Below are 26,692 nucleotides of genomic sequence, written 5' to 3'. Positions count from 1 at the left end.
TTACAAGACATGAAAATCTTTTATTTCCAAAAAGAGAATGTATTTTTACATAAATCTACAACAGAGTTCAACTGTAGAAAAAATAAAACTATACTTGGGGATACTGCGCTCAGCATGGCAAGCAAGCTCCCTCCTGAGGGAGGGGGCTGCACACCAGGCTACAGTTGGAAGGACCTCAACACCCCTCCAGACACCCCACAGCAACATGTCCACAATGCTGACCAGAACCCAGGCACATCTATCCAATAGATGCCACAGGCCCCAGGACCCATGTCAGTGACAAGCCACCCTCTTTAATCCCATGTGCACATCGTCTCCCAAAAGCAGGGGACAGGAGTGTGTAGGAAGTACCTTTTCCAACATCTTTTAGGATTCTTGCCAGGACGGAGTGGCCAACAAAGGGCTGTCTGGACCATGGGCTGAGGACAGGCCCTCAGCAAAGTCAAAGGAGAGCAACCACAGACCAGAACAACCTGGGTTCATAGAGACCTGTTGGTTATGCAGGCTGCGGCAGCCAGAGCAGACCCAGAACCTCTCCAGAGCCATGCCTGTGCCTAGCAGCCTCACCCAACCATCTGGACCAGAAATATTCATAGAGCCTCTGTGCTCTGTTACCATGGTAGGCCACCCAGGGTATAGCCAGCAGTTGTTAAAATGCTGTGCAGCTCTGAGCCTGGTCATCACCTCTTTCTAGTCTTGGTTACGCAGAAGCCAGGGAATAGAGGATCCATTTGGGGCAGGGACTGTGTGGCTGGTAGGTTTAGTGGCCAAGGGAGGAGGCTGTACTTGCTGGGATAAGCACCACAATGAACCCCTCCCTCCTTCAGAGGTGACCCTGAGCCTCACCCAGAATGGAGAGGACCAGAATCACCCCACATGATGCCTGTCCAAGATTTCCACTCTTTTTCAGCTGAAGGTCTTCCTCTCAAACACTCAGTGCCCACAGCAGCCATTGGGAAAGAAGAGGCACAGCAAGGATCCATGTTCCCAGAGACCTTTCCAACCCCTGCCCTGGGGGAACTTTCTAAAAGCCAGGTGCGGATGAGCTCCTGTCTGAACTCAGGTCCACAGAGGGTCCAAACCCACCTTTTATTACAGTGTGTGTAGCTTACTGAGTGACACCAGTGAGACAAGAGGACACTGTGCAACCACTGAGAGGTCAGTGTTGACCTATGAACTCCAAAAGTACAAAGGGACTTGACACAGATACAACTTACAACCTTTCTATGTTTCCAGAAAGTCCTGGAAACATACTGGGTACTATTACAGGAAGGGAACGTGAACAAGCAGGCCAAGGCTGGAGGCAGGGAACGGGAATGGGGCTACAGGTCCTGCTCCAGTGTGCACTGGGCAATACAATACCAAAAAGATACAGAACAATTACTGGGGAAAACAACCCATGACGAGTTGAACTCACTCTTGTAATAAAAAATTAAAAATCTGCTGCCTCTGAGCACAGAACAGACCAGGAACTCCCCAGGCAGGGACAGAATTGGCAAGAAATGTCACAGTGGCTATCAAGACTCGGTAGTGTGCACTCCCCTGACCCGACATCTTCAGAGAGGAGGTGTACCAGGCCTGTCACCCTAGCCTGGCCCCACACCTCTGGCCCACGTGTGTTTCTTGCCAATCCAGGCGGCTTCCTGAAGTCGGTTATGGAGCCAGGACTTAGCAGTCACTCTTCCACAGTTTGATGGTTTTGTCATTCTCTAACGCTGCTGAGGCAATGATGTTCTCCGTCGGGTGACAAGCCGTGGAAATTACAACATCTGAAAAAGAGTGAGTCAGGTGCTACTCCAGGGGCAGCAGTAGCAATACATGCCTGCTGGCCTCAGGAGCACAGGGAACACCCCAGGGTTTTCGGGGAGTGCTCACAATGCCAGGAATAGCAACATGCACCACAGCCTTCGTCTGCTGGGCACAGAGAACTTAGTGGGTATACAGCAGGGTCCTCATTCCTGTCTACTGCCCTCCTCACTGGTCCCAGGGCTGACTACTCCCATCGCCTCCTACCACCAACACCAACTTCATGAGGTTGCTCTCCCTGAGCAAGAGGTAACCATACACCTGGGCTGGGCACTGAGGGCCACTAACTCTGCCTGTTCCCTGGGTGCTCAGGAACCACAGCAAATGTAACCAAGTTACTCCCAGATGAGAGCAACTGCTGTCAGAAAGAAGAGCTGCAGAGAGGCACATGCTATCCCTGCCCCCACACAGAGTGGACAGGCAGGAACAGCTAGAACAAGTGAGTGAGGTTACTCCAGAGCTACACCTCAGAATCAGGTGCTGGCCTCAAAGCTGCGCTATGCCTAAGAAATGGAAAACCAGCATCCTTGAAAGGGAATGGAGCCTCCAGGAAACGCAGCTCACCGTTTAGTTTAGACACTTTCCATATTCACTTTTGGGTCGCAGTGCCAGCAGCTGTCAGGCTCCACATGCCTGGTCTCCAGTGAGGAAAACAAGCTACATTCCCAGGAGGCCTGGATCTGAGTCAACATCTATAACCAACCAGGCCCAGAACCCCAGACGAGAGCCCTTGATGCTGCTTCCAAGCTAGCTGAATGCCTTCTCAGGCCTGCAGGGCTGGGACGGCAGGCAGAACAGAGTAGCAATGCCTGCCTGTGTGCCCCTAAATTGCAGAGACAACCAAGCATTAGGAGGACTGAGAGACTCCCCTGGGTGGCTCCACCCACCTGTGTGACCCTGCAACTTCTGCACAATCTCCTTGGTTTGCAGATTCCAGATATACACCAGGTTATCTTCAGAACCAGACACGATCCACTGCAGCAGCACAGCAGGCAGCCAGCAAGGACAGGCAAGACACCAGTAAGTTATGTGCTGAGTAGGTAGCAACAGGCAAGCTGCCTGGCACCACTCTGACCCCTCGTTCAACTTGGGGACATGCCAAATGCCTCCCATGCCACCCCTCGGTGAGTCTGAGTTTCTATCCAGTCACCACTTGCTCCTAGATCTTCCACCAGATTCAAGTGCAAGACACCACAGTTCCATCCAGGAGGGGATGTATGGGGTTTACTCCATAGGCTCAGCGAAGCTTCATAAAGACATGAAGCCGGGCTGGAGAGATGGCTCAGAGGTTAAGAGCACTGACTGCTCTTCCAGAGGTCCCGAGTTCAATTCCCAGCAACCACATGGTGGCTCACAACCATCTGTAATGATCTGGTGCCCTCTTCTGGCCTGCAGTCATATATGCTGTATACTTAATAAATCTTTAAAAACAGATATGAAGCCACCTGTGATAGGTGGCTTCTCAGGAGAGAGCTGGCAGGGGAAGAGCAGCTCAGTGGAAGACTCACCTTCCCACCTGTCACGGAGAAGTTGGCAAATATGCAGTACTTCTCATTCTTGTGGCCAGTGTACGTCTTCAGGCACTGAAAAGATGGGTGTGCATTGTTAGCTCTGTGGTCCTCTTTCATTCCAGAGGATTCCAAGTTCTGGGCACACATATCCGACTATACATATCCTAAATATATTCTGAAAATATTCTAGACACATACAGTGACAAAGCCATAGGCCCCAACTTTGACCTGCAGACTAGCTATTCATACAACACCATGTCTTTAAAGGCAGTTGTACCAAACTTGCTTAAAAAGAAGACGGCTCTTAGTCTCTTCTGCTTCAACTCCCGGGTCTGCTGCACCACCCTCAACCTGTTACCTGGGGCTGGTAGACAGGCCAGGCCATCCGAGTGCCTGAAGCTCACCTTCCCCTTGCTGTAGTCCCACAGCTTCAGCGTGCTGAAAGAAAGAGAGCGGGAGTGAGGGGCAGCCCATCTTTGGCCATTCCCAGCCTCTGATGCCACCATTTCCCAACAACCATGGGTGTCGGGACATTCAGCCACTCCATGACACACAAGAGTAAACATAAGGAACCTAGTACTTGTAGTTTCAAAGACAGACTGAAGAGGTTGCGGGCTATCTTCCCAAAACCAGTGGCTGGCCACAAGCAGAATGTGGAAAACCTCGTTGGCTCCAGAAACATCCAGGACAAACTTCACGGTAAGCATCTTCTGCTCGTCCTTGGGACAGAGGTTCATGCCGACCATGGGGAAAAGTGGTAGGCTAACCAGGATAATGCCAATCAAGCAGCTCTCAGAAGGGGTGACCAGGCAGGGTTCCTTTAAGACTTTATACAGTGTGCCAGCTTAAATGAGCACCTAGAAAGGGGTCAGCATGTGAGGCCATGGGCTCCAGCCCTGCACTGAAGGCAAACAAACCAAAAGTGAAGATCTCAGAGGCCCAGGAAGGCCTTCAGAGGTCACCTGTCTGCGTCACCTCTGTGTAGGAAATCTTTGGCCTGCCTTGCAGAAACAGCCTAGCCCTCAAATCCTTCTCATATTAGAACTAGCTGGAGTGGAGGTCGGCCTTTCTTTGGCCCCTCAGCCCACAGTCCAGGGCCGAGCTCTAATGCGCAAATGTAAAAGCCCTTAACTAGGCTACTGGAAGAACACAACACAACAGGAGAGGAGCTCCACCAATGCAGGCTGTGTTAAAGCACTCACTTGTCCAAAGTTGCAGCCAGGATGTATTTGCCATTTGGAGAGAACTTCACGAAGGACACTGGAGGATTGTCATCATCTACACAGAACAAAGACAGGCTGATTCTTGGCAGAGTAGAGAGACAGGACAGCTCCCTGTCACCCATGCAGGACATCTGTGTGAGGCCCCTGCCACCTGTACTATTACCATTACCTTGAAGGCCCTCCAAGAGCCTGACATTCCATCTCCCATCACCTTCCTGGTCACTCACATTAAGGCTTCACCCCAGTGCCCTGCCAATACAAGGCTTCACCACTTGTGAAAGGAGACCCAAAGCTCCCCAGCAGAGCTGAACAACTGACCCCCACCTGGAGAAAGCCGCCTGGCCTAGGGTAGTCCTACAGACACATTCCCATTCTGCAGTCAAGCAAGCCCTCCTTTCATGATGGTCACGCCCCTGCCTGCTGAAGACCAGGCTGCTGACTTTAGCCTCAGCATTGGTAAGGAGAGGTAGGGGGACTGCTGCACTGCTGAAGAGCCAGGCCTCCTAGAATTGCCCACATAAAAGCTCCTTTCCAGGGCACAACGATGCCACATCCTCCTTCACAGTGGAAGGGTGAGAAGGGTTGTGTCCTGGGGTGTGCCTGCCTGGCCAGCCAAGGAAGCCTACCAGGCCCTAAGGTGTGCATACAAAGACTGCTGCATCCTGACACACGCATTACCACAGGGGGTTCGCAGGGGGACTGGTTCCTTGGGACTGGTCACACACACTGAAAGGGACACGAGAGAGTGAGGCCAGATAAGGCCATTAATTCAGTCTCAGTCAACATGGAACAGTACCTGTGCTCCTTACCCAGGTCACCTCTGAAACAGATCCCTGGAGAAACATCACTGACCTGTGCTGAGTAAGTCCTAATCATAATCTTAATTTCTAGCCAAGCGGTGGTGGCACACGCCTTTAATCCCAGCACTGGGGAGGTAGAGGCAGGTGAATCTCTGAGTTTGAGGCCAGCCTGGTCTACAGAATAAGTTCCAGGACAGCCAGGGCTAAACAGAAAAACAGTCTTGAAATACACACCCTGCTAAAAAAAAAGAATCAGTTTCTAAACCTGAAGAGACATGGGGAAAAGAAACAGACCTTGGGCCAAATAGGCCTGCCTATCTCAGTTTAGGGCTTACCGCCCAGATTTAAATCCTGGCCTTGTACCTGGCTGCCCACCACAGACCAAAGTTTAGCCAACAAGTGATATAAAACAAAGCAGTCTACAAGTTTCAAAACCCAGGGCTGTTAATACATGGAGAGGTGCTCAGTCTTACTGCAACTTGATATGCCATGTTTTATTGATACTCATAGGAGACTTGTCCTTTCCTGAATGGAGACAGAAGGGGGGGGGGGGTGAGGAATAGAAGAGAGGGACTGGGAGGAGAGGCCTGGGGGGAGGGGAGAGGCTGCAGCCAGGATGTAAAATAAATTAAAAAAAAAAAAAAAAAATCTTGGAAAACAAAAACAAAAACCCAGGGCTGGTGATACAGCTCACACACTTGCTGCACAGGCCTGACAACCTGAGTTCAGAACCCACAGTAGGAAAAGAGATCAAACTCCTGAAAGTTGTCCCCTGACCTCCACATATGTGCCATGAAACACACAGAAACACACACGTGTTGCCGGTGTGTACTGGGGGGTGCAGGGGTTGTGGGCACACAATACAGGTTTTTTTGGTTTGTTTTTTTAAAGCACAGAATTTGCTGGGCATAGTATTTCACACCTTTAATCCCAGCACTCCAGAAGCAGGTGGATCTCTATGAGTTCACAACCAGCTTGGTCTACAAAGCAAGCTCTAGGCCAGCCAGAGCTACACAGTTGAGACTCTGTTACAAAAACAAACAAACAAACAAGCCCACAACCCCACAAAACCAAACAGAACTTGACTGTTCCCTAGGACAACTGCTGAAGGTAAGTGAGTGCAGTAACTCTAGCATTCTCCACCCTGGGGCAACCTCTTCAAGCTGCCTATGATGGCTGCACCTAAACTGGACGCGTACCTGCCTACCCTACCATCATCCCAACAGTGCAGTACAGCAATCGCCTCCTGGTATGTTACGTTCATACACCCAGGATTTTAAACCACCTCAAGATTTAAACCACAGGAAGAAGTGCACAAGTCACATGCAAACGCTGCATCATCTCAAATAAAGGACCTGAACATCTGAGGACCTTGGGATCTATAAGGTCCCTCTCCCACAGATACCGAAGGATGACTGGGCTTGCTATGCAGCTTTCCAGCTAGCTGATCTCTGTACCTAAGATGCTACCCTGTGAACCAAGGATGATACCCTTGCCCACAGAGTGGCAGACAGTTACACAAGCACTAGGTATTTGTTGCAGTGTCTGCTGCATGACTTAGCACCAGAGAGGTCCCTGGTAGATGGCTGGGAGTGGCAGGGACAGGACAACCTTACAACCTGACATCTGTGACTGCTCTGAGAAATCAGGAAGCCAAGGGCGGCCCCAAACAGCAAGAAAAGCATAAAAGCCATTATCCCAGGGTGAACTGTGTCCTCAAACTCATGAAGCCCACCTAGAGCTACAGCAAGGGGCTGTTTTGGAGAGAACATCACACATGTGATGGTAGTGGTGGGGTGTTAAATGTGAGCATGTCATTAAGAAGTTGAGCACAGAGAAACACAAGGGTGTACATGGCATCTGCAGGCCAGAGATGTCAGGAGAAGCCGTCCTGCCCATGCTTGTTGCTTGGCCACCTAAACTCCAACTGAGAATGAGCTCCTGTCTTCTCTGGCAATTCAGGCATTCTATCCTAGCAATCTGGCAGGCCAGAATGGCCACATTAGTTTTCCTAACAGCCTAGGGAAGTAGCAACTCATCACAACAGCCTAGCTACCCCCAAAGCCAGACTGGCAAAGTTTTCCTAACAGCCTAGGGAAGTAGCAACTCATCACAACAGCCTAGCTACCCCCAAAGCCAGACTGGCAAAGAAAGGCCTGCCAACCCTTCACATTGCTGACCTAAAGTTCTGAACTCCAGCCCAGCCAAGTAACGCCCTTCCAACACCACACCCACCCACCCACCCACCCACCCACCCGTGAGCTCAGACCTGTCCTGCTCCCAACACTCTGCCCACCCTGCAGTACCCTAGTAGGTGAGCATGTATCCCCAACTCCAGGGAGGAAGGGGCCAGGGGCAGGCTGAGGCTGAGGCTGATGAGCACAGGTGGAAAGTGCAGGGCCCCAAATAGCTACGAAGGACATTATTCAACAATGTAAAGCACTCCTAGGATGCCATGTGAGCATGAGAGATTTGGTGGGGGGAGGCAAGTTCCATGGGCAGCTTTATTAGTCAGTAAGGACGACAGGGTGGACATATCATGAGTCCTCCAGAGCAAGGAGGCGCAGGACAGAAAGGAAAGATGACTTCTTGAAAACAGATACTCTATAAGGAACACCAGGACATGGCAGGCCGGGGAAAGCCTGCCCCTACCCTCCTCTACCCACCTCCACATCCCCCACTAGACAGAACGGAGCACTCACCTATGAGCGTCTTCAGACACTGGCCAGAGGCAGTGTCCCAGATGCGGCTGTCAAGCAAGAACATAATATGTGAGAATGCAGACTGCTGTGAGTGCTGTCACCAATCCCACTGAGCTCTGGGAGGGCACTTCTCCCAGTTCCCACAGCACCGCACTGCACACAACAGTTACTCTCTGTCTCTAGAGACTAAGTAAAAACTACGTGTGCACACATGGGGAGGCTTCACCTGACCCAGAATGTCTCCCAACCTGGCATAAAGGACACCTGTCCTCCAGTCAGGATTACAGAGAAACTGTGTTAAAAAAAAAAAAAAGCCAAGCAGTAGTGGTGCACTCCTTTAATCCCAGCACTCTGTAGGCAGAGGCAGGTAGATCTTTGAGGCCAACCTGGTCTACAGAATGAATTCTGGGACAGCCAGGGTTACACCGAGAAACCCTGTCTTGAAAAACCAAAACCAAACAAAAAACGATGCCTGTCCTCTCTACATTCTAATTTAAGGGCCACCAATTGCCAGTATGTCCCACAGAGGGCTGAGCTGTTACAAAATAAAGACTGTAGCATTTCCTGGACATCCCCACAGGTTTATGACAAGGAACTTGTTCAGAGACCTCCATCCCAGAGAGGATATGCCAGGCTTTGACATGGTTGCAGATACAAAGTTCTATGACTTTTGCTAACAATCCACACACTTCTTCAGCAGCCTCCTGAAGCAGGGACACTGGCTCTTTGCTAGGCTTCTTCCCAATCAGATCCCCCATGCTCTCACTGAATCTAAATCTTACCCAGGCCAGGCCCCATATACCATTCCCCAAAGTGAGGCAATGCCCAACACACCCACATCCAGCCTCTCCACATCTCCTCAAGGTTTCCACTCTTGGGACAAGCTGGTCTGATCTAGAAGCAACAGCCCTTTCTTCCTCTCTGCTCAGTCCTCTCAGCACATGCCCGGTGACACTTCTCTGCAGGCACTTGTTTATTTTTTGATCCTCATCCCCAGATGACAGACATAAGCTGCCACGACTGGAATCCTCTGTGGATTTCTTTTCTTTTTTGACAGTCTCACTATGTACCTCTAGCTGGCCTTGAACTCACAAAGATCTGCCTCCTCAGTGCTGGGATTAAAGGCTCAAAGGCATGCACTACCCGCTGGCCTCTTTTAAATTCACTTTTGTACAATAGCAAAAACATTCTAAGGGACTAAAACCCAACCGCCTACTGGCACACAGGCTCAGAGTGACTGATGGTGACTTGTAACTCTGTCCTGAACTCCCCAGGGTGTGTGCTCGAGCAGTCTCATTCTCCATGGCTCCTCCTCTCTCCTATCAAAGCATTCCTAAATATCCTAGCATTTAATTGTCAACAGAGCTCTTTTTCCATCATCTTCCTGGTTAACTCCAGGCAAAAAAAAAAAAAAAAAAAAAAAAGAGTCACCTTAAAACCCGGCAAATGTGTGATAATCCCACACACCAGACAGCAAGTGCCAAGGTTCCGAAGAGGCTGGGCAGTGCATCTGACTCACAAGGGGGATCCTGGTCTGTCACTTACTAAGCTGAGGGACAACTGTCAAGTATTTATGCTTACCTACACTTCCCAAGTGACAAATGAGGGTGGCAAGAATTTGATACGGCAAGGGAAGAAGGACCACATAGGTGGCTTTTTAGTTTTTATTTGTGAGTGTCTGCATTTGAGTCCCAGGGCTACAAAAGGAGACCCTGTCTCTAATAAACTAACTAATTGATTAATTAATTTTAAGATCCCAGGACCCCAAGAGTAATCTCGGACTTTTAACCACTTCCTCCGGCTCTCTTTAGGGTGGCTGCCTCCATCACACATCTCCAGGGTCCACTTAGGAAAAGAGGGGTCAAGTGCAGTGCACTGTTGGTGCTCCTGTCCTCTCCGAACTCAGGGCACCACCTCCCTATTGCTCACCTTGCTCATCTTTACTTCTGAGTCCTAAGTTTTAGCTCTTTACCTATCAAACATGCCTTTCACAAGTGGCTCCTACTTCTCTGCACTACACCATTTTCTGTCTTCCTTTCTGACAGGGTCTCACCATACAGCCCTAACTGTCTTCAAATTCTCAACTGTGCCAGCTTCTGCTCCCAGAGTGCTGGGATGAGGGCATGCTCCTTTCAACTTTCCAAGCTCCTTCTTGCCAGCTTCTTCAATAAACTGTTTCTAACTTTTTGGAAAGTTTCTTAAAGCCAAGTCTATACATGGTCTGAAGCCTATCCCAGGTTCTAGGTCACTGTCGAGCACCAAAGGCTGGTCAACACACGCAGGCGCCAGGAGGGCAGGACACTTGGGGGTACAGGGGCTCTGTGCCCCCAGACTTCTCTCCAACATCGCTGCCACCTGGTATTATTCTCTGTGGCAAACAGAAGAATGGTCTCAAGTGGATTATGGCTTTTACTTTGGCCACTAGTGACAAGCACAGGGCCCAGGACGGGGGACTTTGTGCTATAGCACACTTAGGTAACCACAGCCCCAAATGCTATCTCCACCTGGGCAGAGTAAGGTGCACCCTGCCAGACAACAGCCGGGGCTCAGGTATTCATCTCCCACCAGCATAGCCAGCCCCATGATGAGGCTGTGTGCTGGGTGCAGACCAGCCTCTGGGGCTCCAGCCAACCCACTCTCACAGACGTGTGGTTCTCTTGTTACCATCTCCCCAACCTCCCGTGCTCTGGACTCATTCTGGAAAACTCAGGTTTCAAGTGTGCTTCCACCTGAGGTCTCTGGGGTCGCTTTGCCAATGGCAGTGACAGCAGAGTGACACACACTGGACTGGCAAAACTGAAACACGTCGTAGTGAACTGACCTTTTTTTGGAAAGAACTGTCTTTATGCTACAGTTTGTGCCACCCCAAAGAGAAAGAAAATGTTTAGTTTACATCACTCAGTACTCTGTATGTGCACAGTAAACAAATAATATTGCCACGTGGCTTCACTAAGTCCCAGCCCAGCCCTGTTCAGTCAACGTGACGAAACTCAGGCTGAGCAACTGCAAGGCTCAGTTCCACCTGCAGCTCCACAGAAAATAAGTAAAATTTAAGTCACCTTCTCTGTTATGTCTAGATATTACTCTCTGCTTTTTGGTCACAGTACTGCTTAGGGACCCACAGGTTTCTAGTTCCTTTGGTTCACTCCAGGCCACAGTGTCCTGTCATATCTTCAAATCAGTTCTTGGCTGTACAGATGTCAGTCACCTGCCCCACTCAAACACTTCATTTTAGATATCTTTAATTTTAGGTATATTTAAATGCATCCAAGGTCTTTTTAACCTCAAAGCCATGGATAAAGCCTTTAGTGAGAGTATTCAGCCAGCCCATCAACCCTGCCATACACCAACAGCATGCTTCACTCACCCACACAAGACTCACTCTGATCTCCATCAGCCTCTATTTCTGCTCAACACAGAACTTCAACACAGTTATGATCTCCAAGCTCAGGGTACAACTAGCACTTTAGTCCTAAGCCTGCCTCTTGTGACCTACACTCTCCCTTGTCTCCTAAAGAACCCTGAGCACTTCTACCCAGCAGTCAGGTCTACACTGCCATCCACTGCTGGAAGCTCTGCAGACCACGCCTCGGGCTTTTCCTCTCTTTCACACAATGGGATCTGGTGGTTCACCTGCTCAGAATTCATGGGGATCTGTGGACAGGGCCACTTACTTCCTTTCTACAACTGTGAAATGGCACACTCAGGGGTATGCAAAGCTCACAGCTCTCACTCTGCCCTGGGTGGTCTCACCTCTCTGTCATCTCTACCACCTCCTTATAAAAGCTTTTCACTCCCTGAACTATGTAACACACGTCTGTCAATGACCTGCAACCAGAGGGGCACAGACTTCTAGAAGGTGAGGCACATGTCCCCTCTTTCTGCTGTACCGCAGAGCTGGAACAACAGCACAATAGGCCATAAACAATTGTTCACTACATGAAGAAGACTCTCACTTACCAGAGGCCATCGTAGCTACTGGAAACGATCAACGATCCATCACGGTTAAAATGAACCTACAAATCAGAGGAGGAAAAGCAGCTGACTTCCTAATCAGTAGTATGTGGCTCTGGATCCGAGTGGTATCCTGCCCGCAGAACTCATCACATACCTTCCCTTTGGGCGCCCAACAAGGCCAATACAACTGGGAGTAGGAGGGGGGACCACAACACCTTTCCCATCAGCAAAAAGCGAGACCTTGAAGTCAGGAGAGACACCCGGTTTTCTGGAATGGTCCACAGGTGCTCTGGTGCTCACTCACTAAGCCTGAGTCTCTGATACCTAGATCACTGCCACACCAGATGCTCAATGGGACAGATCAGCCATGAGACTCAGGCCACTATGCAAATTTCACTGTGAGCCCCTGGTGCCCTCAGGAGACTTTAGGCCCTCTTGTAAGTGACTTCAGTGTTTCCTTTTTATTTTTTGAGACAGGGTCTTGTGCAGCTGTGGTTGACTCTGAACTCACTATGTAGCTGTAGCTTTTATCCCCTAATCCTCCTGCCTCTGCCAAAGTGCTGGGATTATAGGCGTGTATCACCGTGCCTATGCGCCCATGCTTTTGCAATACTGGCGATGGAACCCAAGGACTGTGGTGCAGGCTAGGCAAACACTACCAACTGGGCTACATCTCTAGCCCTGCTTAAATCTTCGTGTCAGGAGTTAAGTCTATCTCTGGAATTTCTGTAACTTTCACTGAGTCTCTGGCAGGTGTGGCCAAAGACAAACCTTTTTACAGATGAACTCTCAGTATATGGTGTGGTGATAAGCTTAAGAAATACTCCAACTCAGCTTCCTAAGGGCTAGGTTCACAGGCATGTACAAAAACTTACAAACAACCTTCAGATTTCAGGGACTCTTGCCATCACCGACCTGATGGACCAAGCAGGACTCTACAGCACTGGAGCCACAGAGGTCATTTTTTACTGTTGACAAGTATGTGCCAGATCCTAAACAGTCATTCAAACGTAACTGTCAATCACTTAGAGCTCCTTCCTTAATTCAAGATAATCCAACTACCTACATTCATTCCTATCTTTAATACACCAAACAAATTCTTTTTTTTTTTGTTTGTTTGTTTTTTTGTTTTTCGAGACAGGGTTTCTCTCTGTAGCTTTGCGCCTTTCCTGGAACTCACTTGGTAGTCCAGGCTGGCCTCGAACTCACAGAGATCCGCCTGGCTCTGCCTCCCGAGTGCTGGGATTAAAGGCGTGCGCCACCAACCCCCGGCCAACAAATTCTTAAGACATTAACGGGGTAAGGAATTGATATGGGCACCTGACATTTACTTCCACACAGCTAATATGCAGCTAACACCCTGGAGAAGCAAGTTAGCAAGCCCACACGGTACCCAGACCCACCCTGGACCAATTAACAGGACTATGCTAGAGGTGAGACACAGCCAATAGTTAAGGGTCCCATCAATACAGTGACAACACACAGGCCAAGGCTGCAGCTAGGGAGAGAGTACAGGAAGAAGCTCCAGTTGAGGCTAGGCCTAGACCAAGGTGGTGAAATCCGAGAGCATCCAAAGGGCATTAATTAAATCTCCATTACCAGACCCACCAGCTCAAGTATCCTGTGAGTGTGAAAAGCTGTGCCAACAGACCCTCTCTTTGATAGAAGTGCTAAAAAAAGCTTTGAGGGTACCCAGACAAGTGTTGGCCCAAAGTGGGTCCCAGGAATACAGATGTACATAGATACCCAAGAGGCTCTTCTGAACCAGATAGTAACAATCAGACAGCAGTTAGGCAGTCCCAGGATCACTTAAAAGCAAAGCATGAGGAAGGGTAGGTTTTTCGAGACAGGGTTTCTCTGTGTAGTTTTAGTGCCTGTCCTGGATCTCACTCTGTAGACCAGGCTGGCCTCGAACTCACAGAGATCCACCTGCCTCTGCCTCCTGGGTGCTGGGATTAAAGGTGTGCGCCACCGCCGCCCGGCGAAGGGTGGGTATTTAAACTGAAGGCCAAAGCTGAGTATGGCAGCCTATACCTTTAATCCCAGTAATGGGAAGGCAGGGGCTGGCAGCTCTCTGAGTTTGAGGCCAGCCTGGTCTATCTATACAGCCAGTTCCGGCCCAGCCTAAGCTACATACTGAGACCGTCTCTAAACTACTTAGCTAATTTTTAAAGGGTGAGGAGGGTGGCACCTGCAGAGATGGCTCGGCAGACAAGAGCCTCTGCGGCCCTCTCAGAAGACCCCGGTTGGGTTCAGCATACCCACATGACGGTTCCCAACCACCCAAAACTCCAGAGCAGAGGAGCTCATGTCCTCTGACACTGGTGGGCACCAGGCACACATGGTTCATATAAATGCAGAAGGAAACATTCATACACATCAAATTTAAAAATCTAGCCCCCCTCCCAAAAAAAAAAACCAAAAAAAAGCAGAAGACCCCAGAGGGGCAGAGAGAGTCCAGCTGACCCCAGGGGCTGTTGGTCTGCTTCCTACACCTGCTGCCTTCCTGAGTTCAACTTGCACATAGCTCCTATAGGAGACCAGATGGGAACCTTCCTGTCTCTTAAAGCCATTCCTGACCCATATCCACACAGCTCTCTTTACTCACACCCCTCCGTCAAACTTACTTTCCTAGTAGTGTTCAGCTAACCCTCAGTACGGAAATGAGTTCAACCTCACTGTGCCCTATGTAATCCCAAAGGGCAGCCAGCCAGCAGTCAAGCTGGGCCTATGTGACAACACTGGTTACAGTAGCGGTGGCTGTAAGCCACGGAAGCTACGTGCACACCAGGACTGCATGATATGGGTGGTCTTGCTGAGCCAAAGGATAAAAGGCTTAAGACCCTAAACTAACAGGGCTTTAGTAAGCAATTGTCAGTCCAGCCAGTCAACAGAACGCTGACACATGCTTATTCTGCCATCAGGCAGCTATGACACAGGACCCTTTGAGCCCTTGCTTTCTTGGGGATTGGAGAGTTAAGTCCAGGGCCTCAAGAATCCTAGGTGACTATTCTACAATGGAAGCTTTTGTCTCTCTGTAACACAAGTTGGCATCTAACTAAGCCATGTCTATAATCGGCACAATTTGGGCTGGGGATACAGCTCAATGGTAGAACACTTGCCTAGTGTGCACCAGTCCTGGGTTCAATACCCAGCACCAAAGTAAACAAACAAACAAACAAATAAATAAATAGAAATCAATGAATGGTAGAACACTTGCCTAGTGTGCACCAGTCCTGGGTTCAATACCCAGCACCTAAATAAATAAATAAATAGAAATCAATGAACCAATCAGGTGTGATGGCACACACCTATAATTCCAGCCTTATGAAGATGGAGGCATGAGGCGCTCAAGGTTTTTTTTGTTTGTTTGTTTGTTTTTTTTTTGGTTTTTCGAGACAGGGTCTCTCTGTGTAGCTTTTGCGCCTTTCCTGGAACTCACTTGGTAGCCCAGGCCGGCCTTGAACTCACAGAGATCCGCCTGGCTCTGCCTCCCGAGTGCTGGGACTAAAGGCGTGCGCCACCACCGCCGCCACCACCGCCCGGCTTGAGGCGCTCAAGGTTAAGGTCATCCTCAGCAAGCCTCCAAGAGACCAGCTGGGCGGTGGGTGGTACTCATCAATATCAATGAAAGTATAGTTTGACACTTGTCAATTGTTTTGTCCAGAGCAGCAGCTGGCTAACACAAGAGCACAGACACCGTGCAGGCTAGATTAGAGGGCCCTGGCATCAGCAGCTCACAGCTGTTTTATGCCACCTGTGCTGGTTGGTTTTTGTCAATTTGACACAAACCCAGACATATCTGGAAAGAGGGAACTTAATTGAGAACATGCCTCCATTAAGACTAGACTGCAGAAAGTCTGCAGGGTGGTTTTTTTTTTGGTTTGTTTTTGTTTTTTGGTTTTTCAAGACAGGGTTTCTCTGTGTAGCTTTGGAGCCTGTCCTGGATCTCACTCTGTAGACCAGGCTGGCCTCGAACTCACCGAGATTGAACTCACAGAGGTCCGCCTGCCTCTGCCTCCCGAGTGCTGGGCTTAAAGGCGTGCGCCACCACCGCCCCAGCTGGGTGTTTTCTTGATTAATGATTGTAGGGCCTTAAGTGTAAGTGATGCCACCTTTATGCAGGTGGACCTGGCTTGTATAAAAAAGTAAAATGACCAAGCCACAAGAGCAAGACAGTAAGCAATTTTCCTCCATGGCCTATGCAACAGTTCCTGTGTCCAGGTTCCTGCTCTAACTTCCTTCAATGATGGAACTGTGATAAGAAATATACCCCCGGGCAGGGGTGGGGCATGCCTTTAATTCCAGCACTCTGGAGGCAAAGTGTGGGGTTTGAATGAAAATGGTACCCATAGGCTCAGGGGGTGGCACTATGAGGTGTGACCTTGTTGGAGGAAGTGTGTCACTGGGGGTGGGCTTTGAGGTTTCCAATGCTCAAGCCAACCCCAGTGTCACTCTCTTCCAGCTGCCTGCCCATCCAGATATAGATTTCTCTGCTCCTTCTCCAGCACATCTGCCTGTATGCCACCATCCTTCCTGCCATGACAAACTTCTAAACTGTCAGCCAGGCCCAACTAAATGTTTTCCTTATAAGAGTTGAGTTGGTCATGGTGCCTCTTCACAGCAATAGAAACCTTAACTAAGACACAGAGACAGATGGATCTTTATGAGTTCCAGGATAGCCAGAGCTACATAGAGAAACCCTGTGCAAAAAAAAAAAACAGACGAAATAACCTTTCTCTTCCTGTCCTGGCTAGTTTTATGTCAACTTGACACAAGCTAGAGTCAGAGAGGAGGGATCCTCAACTGAGAAAATACCTCCATAACACTGAGCTGTAGGCAAACCTGTAGGGTGTTTTTCTTAATTAGTGACTAATGATGGAGGAACCATTCCTGGGCTGGTGGTCCTGGGTTCTCTAAGAAAACAGACTGAGCAAGCCATGAAAAGCAAGCCAGTTAGCAGCACTCACTCCTTTGTGGCCTCTGCATCAGCCAGCTCCTGCCACCAGATTCCAGCTGTGCTTGAGTTCCTGTCCTGATTTCCATCAATGGTAGACAATGATGTGAAAGTGTATGCAAAATAAACCCTTTCCTCCCCAACTTGCTTTTGGTCATGGTGTTTCATTATAGCAATAGTAAACCAAAACTTAGACACTCCCAGGTTGCTTTTGGTCACTGTTTTTATCACAGCAACAGAAACCCTAGGATGCTGCCACACCCACTAATTAAAGCTACTCTACTCAAAATTCTCTTGACTTGTGTTTAGTGCCCACTGCATGGCTCCCTGTTGTCCAAACATATTCCTTTACACTTAGCCAGCCCTATCCTGTGAAAGCCCATTCCCTAACACCCCCTTGAAAATCCCTGGCCATGTACCTTCTAGCCCACCAAGTGTCCTATGGTGCTCCCCACTGTACCCCACCCACCCACAACACACAGGACCAAGAGATGTCATCTGGATGCTATATGTGAGCAAATAAGTTCACTCATGTAGGGTACGTGTCAGGAGGACTTACGGCTGAGACTGGGTCCGAATGGGCAGGCAAAGTCTTGAGGCACTTCCCTGTCTTCACGTCCCATATCCTCACACTTTCATCAAACTAAAGATGAGACAGGACGTTAAAGTGACTCTACAGGAACAGAGGAGCAGCAATAGTGTGGTTCCTGAGACCCAAAACCTGTCCCCACCCTGCCTACCCCACACCGAGCTCCAATACGTGACACCACACTTATCACCCTCAGAGGAGAGACCCACGCACTTACAGACCCTGAGACGATGAGGTTGGACTGGGGGTTAAAATTGCAGCAGAAGACATAGTTACTGTGGCCCTTCAGGGTCTTCAGACACTTCCCCTAGAGCAATCACAGCACAGCAAGCTCTGTGAGCCCAGGGGCTATATCCCCAGATATAAGCCCTGGACTTCCCAGCACATCTGAAGACCTCCCCAAAACCAACTCATCTACAGGTAACCCCTGGGAAGACCAGTGTCACTTACAGAACTCACGTCCCATATCTTCAAAGTTTTATCATCAGAGGCAGACACGAGGAGGTTAGAATCTGACGACCAGGCTACATCAGATATTCCCTTGGGAAAGAAAAAACAGTTGGTTACCATCATATGGATCAAAATCCAAATGACCAGTTAAAAGATCAACCCTACCTAACTATGCACCATGCCCTCAGGAAATCTTGTAGCCAGCATTAGCAAAAGGCCACGACTCTCAGCTCTGCCAGGCTTCCTAGACTCCCTCACCTATGGAGGCCCAAAGTGCCTGCACTAAAAATATAAAGCAGCCAGGTATGGTAGTGCAAGCCTGATTCTGAGGCAGGATGACTGCAGCTCCAGACCAGCCTGGACTACATAGTAAGACCCTGTACCCATCAGCCTTGAAGACAGGCCTGACAAGCTGGGTCATGGTGGTGCACACCTGTAGTCCCTGCACTCATGAGGCCAAAACAGGTCGATCTCTGAGTTCAAGGCCAGCCTGGTCTACAGAGTAAGTTTCAGGACAGACAGGTCAACCAGCTTTCCGGCTTAACAGCCAGTGCACCTCACAGGAAACCTACCAGCTTGTGACCAGATATGGTTTTCTCGAACTTTCCATCATATGCTCCCCATATTTTAATGAGTTTATCAGCAGCTGAAAGAATTAAAAAGGAGCTGGAGTTAGAAAAGGTAGCTATTCCCCTAAAATACAGGGGCTAGGTCACTCAGTGAACTAAGTGTGGAAGTGTGGACCCCACCCCCTCCCACCCCTTCACTGTAGAGTGGCAATGGCATATGAATAAGCAATTACATTCTGAATGCTAACAAACCTACACACCTATGGGAGCAGTAAGAAGTAACAGCCTCCCCACCCCACCCCTCTACCCCCACCCCGCCCCCACCCTTTCCTCAGCTAAAGCTCAGACAGCCGTTCCATCAGCCAGAGGACTGAAGGATACTCACATGAACTTGCCAGCCATTCCCCATTGGGGCTGAACTTTACAGAGGACACAGCTTTTGTGTGGCCAGCCAGGGTGAACTTCAGAGCATAGTTTGGCTTAACAGGTGTGGGCTGTGGGAGACAGTACAACTTAGCCAGAGGCAACTACTATCACCCAATCAACTCACTTGATGCCCAAAGAGTAATTAAGTATTAGTTGGTTCCAAACTCAAACACTAGAACTTACTACCTTATCTGATGTCACCCTTCAAACTGTCAGTGTGCGCCTATCACTCTCTTCAAAGCCCCTACTTCCTCTGGAGTCCCCACCTCAGCACACCAAGAATTTGCAATTTTCTGGCCAAGTGTGGTGGTATATGTCTTTAAATTAATCCCAGCACATGAAGGGGAGAGGGAGGCAGAGGCAGGCATATCTGTATGAGTTCAAGACTAGCCTGCCTGGTCTGCATGTTAAGTTCCTCACCAGCCTCAAAACAAACTGTACTTTTTGTTAAGCCCCACCCCCACCACCTTAGGTCTGGGAATCTCTAAATGGCACCTAATAGCTGGCTCTGTGTGACCACCGCTGTGTGATCAGAACGCACACTGGCAGCATACCTTACTGGGCAGAGCAGCCTGGACAAATGAAATAACATCCCTGAGAACTTCTCCAGCCTGTCTGCCACAGTGGTCCCTGTGGTACATACCTTGCTCTGTGTGGCTGATGAGGAAGGGGTGGGCTGTGCTCTTGCAGCCTCTGTCTCTGGCTTCTTCTCCTCCGTGGCCATGGCTCTGAAGCCCACCAAGCAGGACACAGTGAAGGGGAAGTCACAGTGGAAGAGGCTGTCAGCTAAATCGTACTCTACAGTATGGGGCCTATAAATAAATCCTCTCTTTAAAAAAGGTTACTGGGAGGAGACTGGATGCTGTTCCAGAGGACTTGAGTTTGATTCTCACTTGAGGGCTTACAACCATCTCTAAGTCCAGTTCAGAGGATCTGATTGATGCCCTCTTCTGGACTCTGTAGGGACTACATGCATGTGGTATGCAGACATACACACAGGTAAAAAGACAAAACATACACACACATAAAATAAATTTGGCTAGGCATGGTGGTGCATGCCTTTAATCCCAGCACTTGGATGGCAGAGGCAGGTGGATCTCTGAGTTTGAGGCCAGCCTGGTCTACAGAGTAATTCCAGGACAGCTTGGGCTATACAGAGAAACCCGTTTCAAAACAACGAAAAGGTTGTTGAGGCTGAGCTGCAATAACTCATTGAGAGAGCATTCACCTAACATGCATAAGACCACCACCCCCAAATAACAAAAAGCAGTAATTTTCAGGAAAAAGGGTAAAAGGGAGAAACATGAGCACTACATTGAACCCTGCAGCAAATTAGCTGCTCCAAGCTGGGGATCATAGTTGTCACCCTATCCCAAGGCAGAAACTTCAGATGCTCTGCATGATGACCTGCTCTTGATCTCTTTGTGAGCCTAAGAAAAAAACGTGACCCTCAAAAAGCCTTCCCACTGCAGTATCCAGATGTGTGCAGGCATGTGAGCTTTACTTCAAAGTGTCTTGGACAGTTTCAAAAAGGCTTTCTGACAGAAACTGATAGGCCAAGTGACAGGAGGTGGACCTTCTGTGTGGAAGTTTGGGGGCTTATCCTAAAATACACCCACGGAATTTGATCATGAAAACACAGGAGTATGACCCCAGGGGCCACCACCTCATCAGCGGCTCCCTGAGACCTCACAGGCTGCAGGTACAAAGCTGCCTTCTAGAATGCTAAGAGCTAACAGAGCTCAAAGACTCAGTGCACACACTACTACAAAAGAGGTCAAGAGTAAACCAGAATGGCCACTGCCTCCACAGGTTTCCTCTGGAGGAGCAGCAGGGCGAGCAGCAGTGAAACTGCAAACTACATGCATGCTGCAGCGCAGCGGAAAGCAATCATCCCAGTCAGCTTGACAGCACTCAGCCTGGAACGGGTGCGCCCGCAACAGTTAATTCCATCGCAGCAATAGGTCCCATCACCTGAATGCGTCGCACAAAGCACACCACGTGACTGGGAAATGCGTACTCCTCAAAGGAGAGCTACTAACAACACATGCTTACAAATGTCACTGGCCGTGGATTCCTCCGTCATCAATGTAAGGAGGAAGCAGGATGTAAATTCCAGCTTTGAGATTAAACCTGAAACCTCACACAGACCTCATGTAAGACTAAGACAAATGAAAGATTAAAAAAAAACACCACATCTCAAAGTCTTCAATCCTAGAGGAAGGAACAGCAACAACACCCACCACACAGGGCACAGGTGCAGCCAAGCTGTTTTACCTGCAGCCAGCTCCATCAAGGTCATATCCTGCTGTAGCTCAAGTCCAGGTGCAAGGATTGGAGGAGAGTAGGTCCCATAGGCCTCTCCAGGGAACAAAGCCCTGGTGCCCAGGAAATACCAGCTGCTTGGTGTTTTTAGCTTTTCGGAGACAGGCTCTAGCTATGTACCTGATATTCAAAAACCTCCTGTGTTAGCCTCTGAATACAGTTGGTCTAACAAGCATATATCAACCACCAGGCCTGACCTGGAGCTTATTCTTAATGCAAATTTGGCCATACCATGGGTTCCCATAGCCACCACTTTTGCTGACCATATAGGTACCAGGAGGAGCTGAGGAGGCTGGTCCCTTTCAAAGACCAGCACATCTCCCTACCCAAGTTAAAGGAGAGGGCAACAGTGTAGGGCAAGTCTCTTGGGTGGGAAGGCTCTGGAACTAAGCAGCTTCTTTTAGCTTATAAGGAGGTTCACCTAACAGTGAACGCATGGCCTTGCAAACTAGTGTGCACCAGCACCACCCTCCCCACCCCGGAATGCCCCAGGGACAGGATCTTCCTTCAAGATGCCAAATATTAACATATGAAAGCATCAAGCTGGGCATGGTGGTGCACCCTTTAGCCCACATTTGGGAGGCAGAGGCAGGAGGATCTCTGAGTTCAAGGCCAGCCTGGTCTACAGAGTGGGTTCCAGAACAGCCAGGGTTACACAGAGAAACCCTGCCTTGGGGGGGGGAGCCCCCACCCCCCACATCAACTTTAGCCAGCATTCAGGAGGCAGAGGCTCAGGAGTTCAAAGCAGTTACAAGTGGAGCCAGCATCTACATGAGAAATCACCAATTTCCGATTCCACTGGGTGGAGTCTAGACAGAGTGTCCAGGTGTTCAAGTTTTAAGCCTACAGGAAAGCTGGATTGAAGGACAGCTGAGAGGGAGGGAAGTATGTTCAACAGGATACTCAGCAGGAGGTTTAGGGCTGCCCTCCACGGCCCACAAAGGAGGTGGTCAACTGACACAGGCATAGCTTTATACTAGAGTGAGCCTAACCACGGAAGGGCAGAGGGCACCACTCTCCCTCCAATCAAATGCAGATTCCTGGATGCCACCCCAGACACTGAGTGCACAAGTGTGGAGAGACACAATGTTTCAGTCACTCAGGTGATTGCAGTTGGTCAACCCAACAAAGAGCTCCAACCCATCCTCTCTGGGTTCCTGGATACCCTGGTCCTAATAGCCCAGCTTCACACCACTGTGTGCTCACCTGCCTGGCTGATCCAGACAATGCTTACAAAGCCCTTGACCAGAGTGAGGCCTAGTCAGGTAGAAACTTGCACTGGAACTCACTCAGGTGAAGGTTGTGCTGGCAACACAAGAGAGGCGCCAAGCGGCCAAGGAAACCTGGGAAATACTGGCTGGTTGTCCCCGACGAGAGACCGTGAATCCCACGCCCAAATGACGCCAGCCCGAGGTGGGCTTCGAGGAGCTCGCACAACTAAGGGTCAGGGAGCTCAGCTGGGGGTGCCGTGGGAGGAGCGGGCCGTGACGACCACAAGGGGCGGTGGGGTCGGGGCGCGGACGCAGAGGCGGCGCCCGGCCCGGCCCGAGGCCCATGGAACACGTGCGGCGCTGTGGATCCCGGAGCCCGCGGTCCCTCGTGGCCACCGCCCGCCTCGCGCCCACAGGGCCGGGTCACCCTCTTACCTGCCGGGGCCGCGGCGGCGGGGCCGGGCGCTCTGGCGTCTCGTCGGCTGGCCCTGCGCGCGAGAGCAGACGAGCTCCTGGACTAGGCGGCAGCAGCGCGGTAGGCGGGCGGGAGTGCGCGTGCGCGAGGGGGCAGGGCAACGGGCGGCGACGAGGGTCAGAAAAATTAGAGGAGGCGGAGTGCCTTAAAGGGGCCGCCTGTGGCTCTCGCTTCCTGTTTGACAGCTACGGGGGATTCAGTGGCTGCGGTGAAGGATGAGAGAGAATGTGCTTATGTGCCTCTCCTGTTGTTACAGCTTGGCCGTCCTGGCCTGTGCCTGCGCTGGGGTCTTGGGAACCCTCTCGGTGTTACTGGTGGACGTCCACGAGGTGCGGAAGTCCGTAGCTCCTGCAGGCTCCCCAACTTACCGCAGGGCTGGAGATTCCTGCCGCTGCCAGCCACAGCTCAAGTTGGACACGCTTGCCTCTCCTCTGAGCTGGGCGACAAGGAGGCTGTGCTGAGCAGTCCCATACTCAGAAAAAGGTCTTAGAAACTATCGCGGCGGGGAGAGCTCTGCAGCAGTGTCCAGGGAAGGCAGGAAAAGGGGAAACCTACATGCTGACAAGAGATGAGCTACCTGACATAGAAGATAAACAAGAATGTGGTCACAAAAGGCAAATGTCCCTAACACAGGGGCTCCACGTCCTCTCGCTATGCATGCATCTGGAACCACTGCACCATTCAGTTGCCCCTTAGCTTAGGTGCCCGAGCTCACATTCCAGGCAGCCGCAGCACCCACTACAATCTAGCTCCCATTTAAAGACTCTTATCTTCACTTGGGAGGCAGAGGCAGGCAAATCTTTGTGAGTTCGAGGCCAGCCTGGTCTACAGAGCGAGATCCAGGAAAGGCGCAAAGCAACACAGAGAAACCCTGTCTCGAAAAACCAAAAAAAAGACTCTATCTTCACCATAATTCTCATTTTCACAAGACAGCTCCTGGCAGGAAGGCTGCCCTGAAGTAAGCAAAGTATTCATAGCCCTTTCTCCTGTAGGCCACCTCTACTCCTGTCACAAATGGAGGAAAGACCCAGAAAGGACACAGGGACATAAGGAGAACCTGGAGCTAGGCTGCACCTTCTCACCTCACTGTCTAACACACATAGTCTTAGAATCTTGGCGGTGTCCATGGCCTGCACAGCCTTTTATCTTTTGATGTGGGAATATCAAGTATAATATAGGAACCTGTGCAAAGGGACTGAGCCTTTGAAGCTGAGAATGTGCGTGGTTGCCATAGCTATAGAAGTGAGGGAAGACTGGCAATTGGCCTAGAATCTCCTTCCAAAGAGGGCACAGAAACAGCTCACGTGGAACTGTGTGTCTAAGAGGCACACAGCCTTTAATCCCAGCACTGGGAAGCCAGAGGCAAGCAGAACTCTGTGAGTTCGAGGTCAGCTTGATCTACATGGTGAGTTCCAGGACAGCCAGGTTTACATAGAGAAACTCTGTCTCAAAACCTAAAAAAACAGGGAGGGAAAAAGTACTGTAAGCTAAGGCTGGGGAGATAACCCAGCTGGTAGAGTGCTTGCCTAGCATTTGAAAAGTCGCCATGTTCAATCCCTAGCACCACATAAAGTGGGAGTAGTGGTGCATACCTGTCTCCCAGCACTCAGAGAGGTGGGGACAAGCAGATCAGAAGTTCAAGGTCAGCCTTGACTACACAGAGAGTTCAGGACCAATCTGGGCTACATAAAATCGTGTCTCCAACATCATCCTCTCTGCTTTGCTGAGTGAGAATGAGGACCACAGAAGAGGGAAAATATTAGAGACTGTTGATTCACAATAACTAGGCTTTGACCAGGGATGAATTGGTAAAACTGCTTCAGGAAGCAATCCTTTTTTTTTAATTTATTTATTACATATTATTTTTATATGCTGGTGTGTGTACCTGCATGAGTTTATATGCATCACATGTCTATACGAGCCAGCAGAGGCCAGAAGAGAGTGATGGGTCCCCTGGAATGGGAGTTGCATGTTGTTCCCAACCTGAAATGTGGGTGCTGGGAATAGAACCAATTCTTCTACAAGAGCAGCAAGTGTTCCTAACTGCTGATCCATATCCTTAGCCCCCTAGCAATTCTTATAAATACACCATTTCTAGGAAGTTCCTCTCCCCTCCCACTCAAAGCTCTCCTACCAGCCAAGCAAACTCCCAACAGCCAATATCCACTTGGACTTCCCATCTTGATCCCCAGATAAATGAGTGTTGCAGCTGTGTCTCCACAGCGGCTAGCTCCTTCTGCCCAGTAACATCTTCTTTCACTGCAGGTCCTGGCTCACTGTCCCCTGGGCCGGGCTGTGGTGGGTCAGAAGTCTCACACAGCAGTCTTGGCAGTTGGCAAGGAAAAGGAGATGGAGGGGTGACATCTAGTAAATACTGAATACTTCTATCCCCCTTCTATAAATGGATGGGTGAGTGTACAATGGATATCTAGACAATGATTATGTGTATGGGTGTGTGGTCTATAGCTGGATAGATGGCAGATAAGTGTCTAGATGGATGGATTAGTGGACAAATAGGAGCTTAGATGGATAGATGGGAAGATGGATGAATAGGCATCTGGATAGATGGGTAAGTGGATAGACAAATGAGCATATGAGTGAATATGTAGAGATAGGTGAGTATAGAGGGCACAAGGTTCTTGCACTCACAGATAAGCACTAGGAAAACCAAAAATGTTACACATGCAGGGGTGTCTCCTCAAATGGAGAAAATAAAATATGGCTTTCCTCCCAGAAAGCTGGGAGTGGATGTTTTTAATGACCTGGTGACCTTTGTTATCTATAGTGCCAGACCCAAATCTCCAGAATGTTTATCACAGACTCTCCTTTCCTAGACCTTTATCTTTAGCTCTTAGTTAATGGGATCCATCCTTAGGGGAAATGTCATATGTAGACGAATTTCTAAGCGGTCTTATTAAATAAAATACATGGAGCCAGATACAGGGATGAAAACCTGAGATCAGGGAAATAGGGAAAGCCACCGCTAACCTCACCTCACCCACTCGGCAGCTTCCAAAGGCGAGCTACTTCCTGTCTACCCACACCAATGTGCCTTTTTGTTCTGTTCTCTCATTTGCTCTCTCAGCCTAGCGACATCATTTCCTCTTCCTGCCCAGCTCTGTCACTTCCTGTCTGTCTGTACAGACCTCCAGACCTCCATGGTTAACTAGTGTTGGAATTTAAGGCATGTTCCACCACGCCTGGCTCTGTTCCCAGTGTGGCCTTGAACTCACAGAGATCTAGACAGATCCTTGCCTGCCAAGTGATAGGATTAAAGGTTGTGCCATTGCCTGACTTCTATATAGTGGCTGGCCTTTTCCTCTGATCTCCAGGCAAGTTTTATTTTATTGGGAGACACAGTATATTGGGGGACACAATACATCACCACAGTCATATGTACTTTATAGCCTGCTGACCTCTATGCTACCTCAGTCAGTGACCATACCAGATCCCAGGCCTTTAAGCTATAGAACCTACGTTCAAGGTCACATGTACTTAGCAAAGAAGTTTCTATGTCGTCATGCCTTAAGCTTTATTATGGACTTAGAATTGGAATGATTGTTGCATAGAAACCCTTTTCCAAATTCTACTGTGTTTAAATATACCTACAATAAACCACCTGGCATCAGACTCCTAAAGTTTGGTTCAGCCTGACTTTGTCTTTTTTTATTCTCACCTCTTTGTGTTTCCA

At 49.6% G+C, this 26,692-nt stretch overlaps 1 protein-coding gene across 4 annotated transcripts; it reads right to left on the bottom strand.

The window, feature by feature from the left end:
• Wdr5 (WD repeat domain 5) lies at positions 1–23,066 on the bottom strand. 4 transcript variants are annotated; one of them, XM_059259879.1, is made up of 14 exons: positions 22,962–23,066; positions 19,634–19,802; positions 18,950–19,058; positions 18,568–18,641; positions 17,996–18,085; positions 17,763–17,852; positions 17,516–17,599; positions 12,003–12,058; positions 8,043–8,089; positions 4,520–4,595; positions 3,722–3,755; positions 3,315–3,389; positions 2,694–2,781; positions 1–1,769 (listed from the first exon to the last, which is right to left on the bottom strand). In XM_059259879.1, exons 2-14 carry the CDS (start codon positions 19,712–19,714, stop codon positions 1,669–1,671), a joined length of 1,005 nt encoding a protein of 334 aa, XP_059115862.1. In that variant the 5' UTR covers positions 19,715–19,802; positions 22,962–23,066; the 3' UTR covers positions 1–1,668. The 4 variants fall into 4 exon arrangements, with proteins under 4 accessions (XP_059115862.1, XP_059115863.1, XP_059115864.1 ...); XM_059259880.1 differs by having other exon boundaries at positions 19,634–19,718; positions 22,962–23,063; XM_059259881.1 differs by lacking the exon at positions 22,962–23,066 and adding an exon at positions 21,268–21,842 and having other exon boundaries at positions 19,634–19,718.
• Between the last annotated feature and the right edge of the window lie 3,626 nt (positions 23,067–26,692).

Source organism: Peromyscus eremicus, chromosome 4 (genome assembly GCF_949786415.1).
Source record: "Peromyscus eremicus chromosome 4, PerEre_H2_v1, whole genome shotgun sequence".
Classification (NCBI taxonomy): Eukaryota; Metazoa; Chordata; class Mammalia; order Rodentia; family Cricetidae; genus Peromyscus; species Peromyscus eremicus.
Note: the sequence above shows the minus strand (reverse complement) of the source record. Positions and strands in the feature narration are given on the sequence as shown.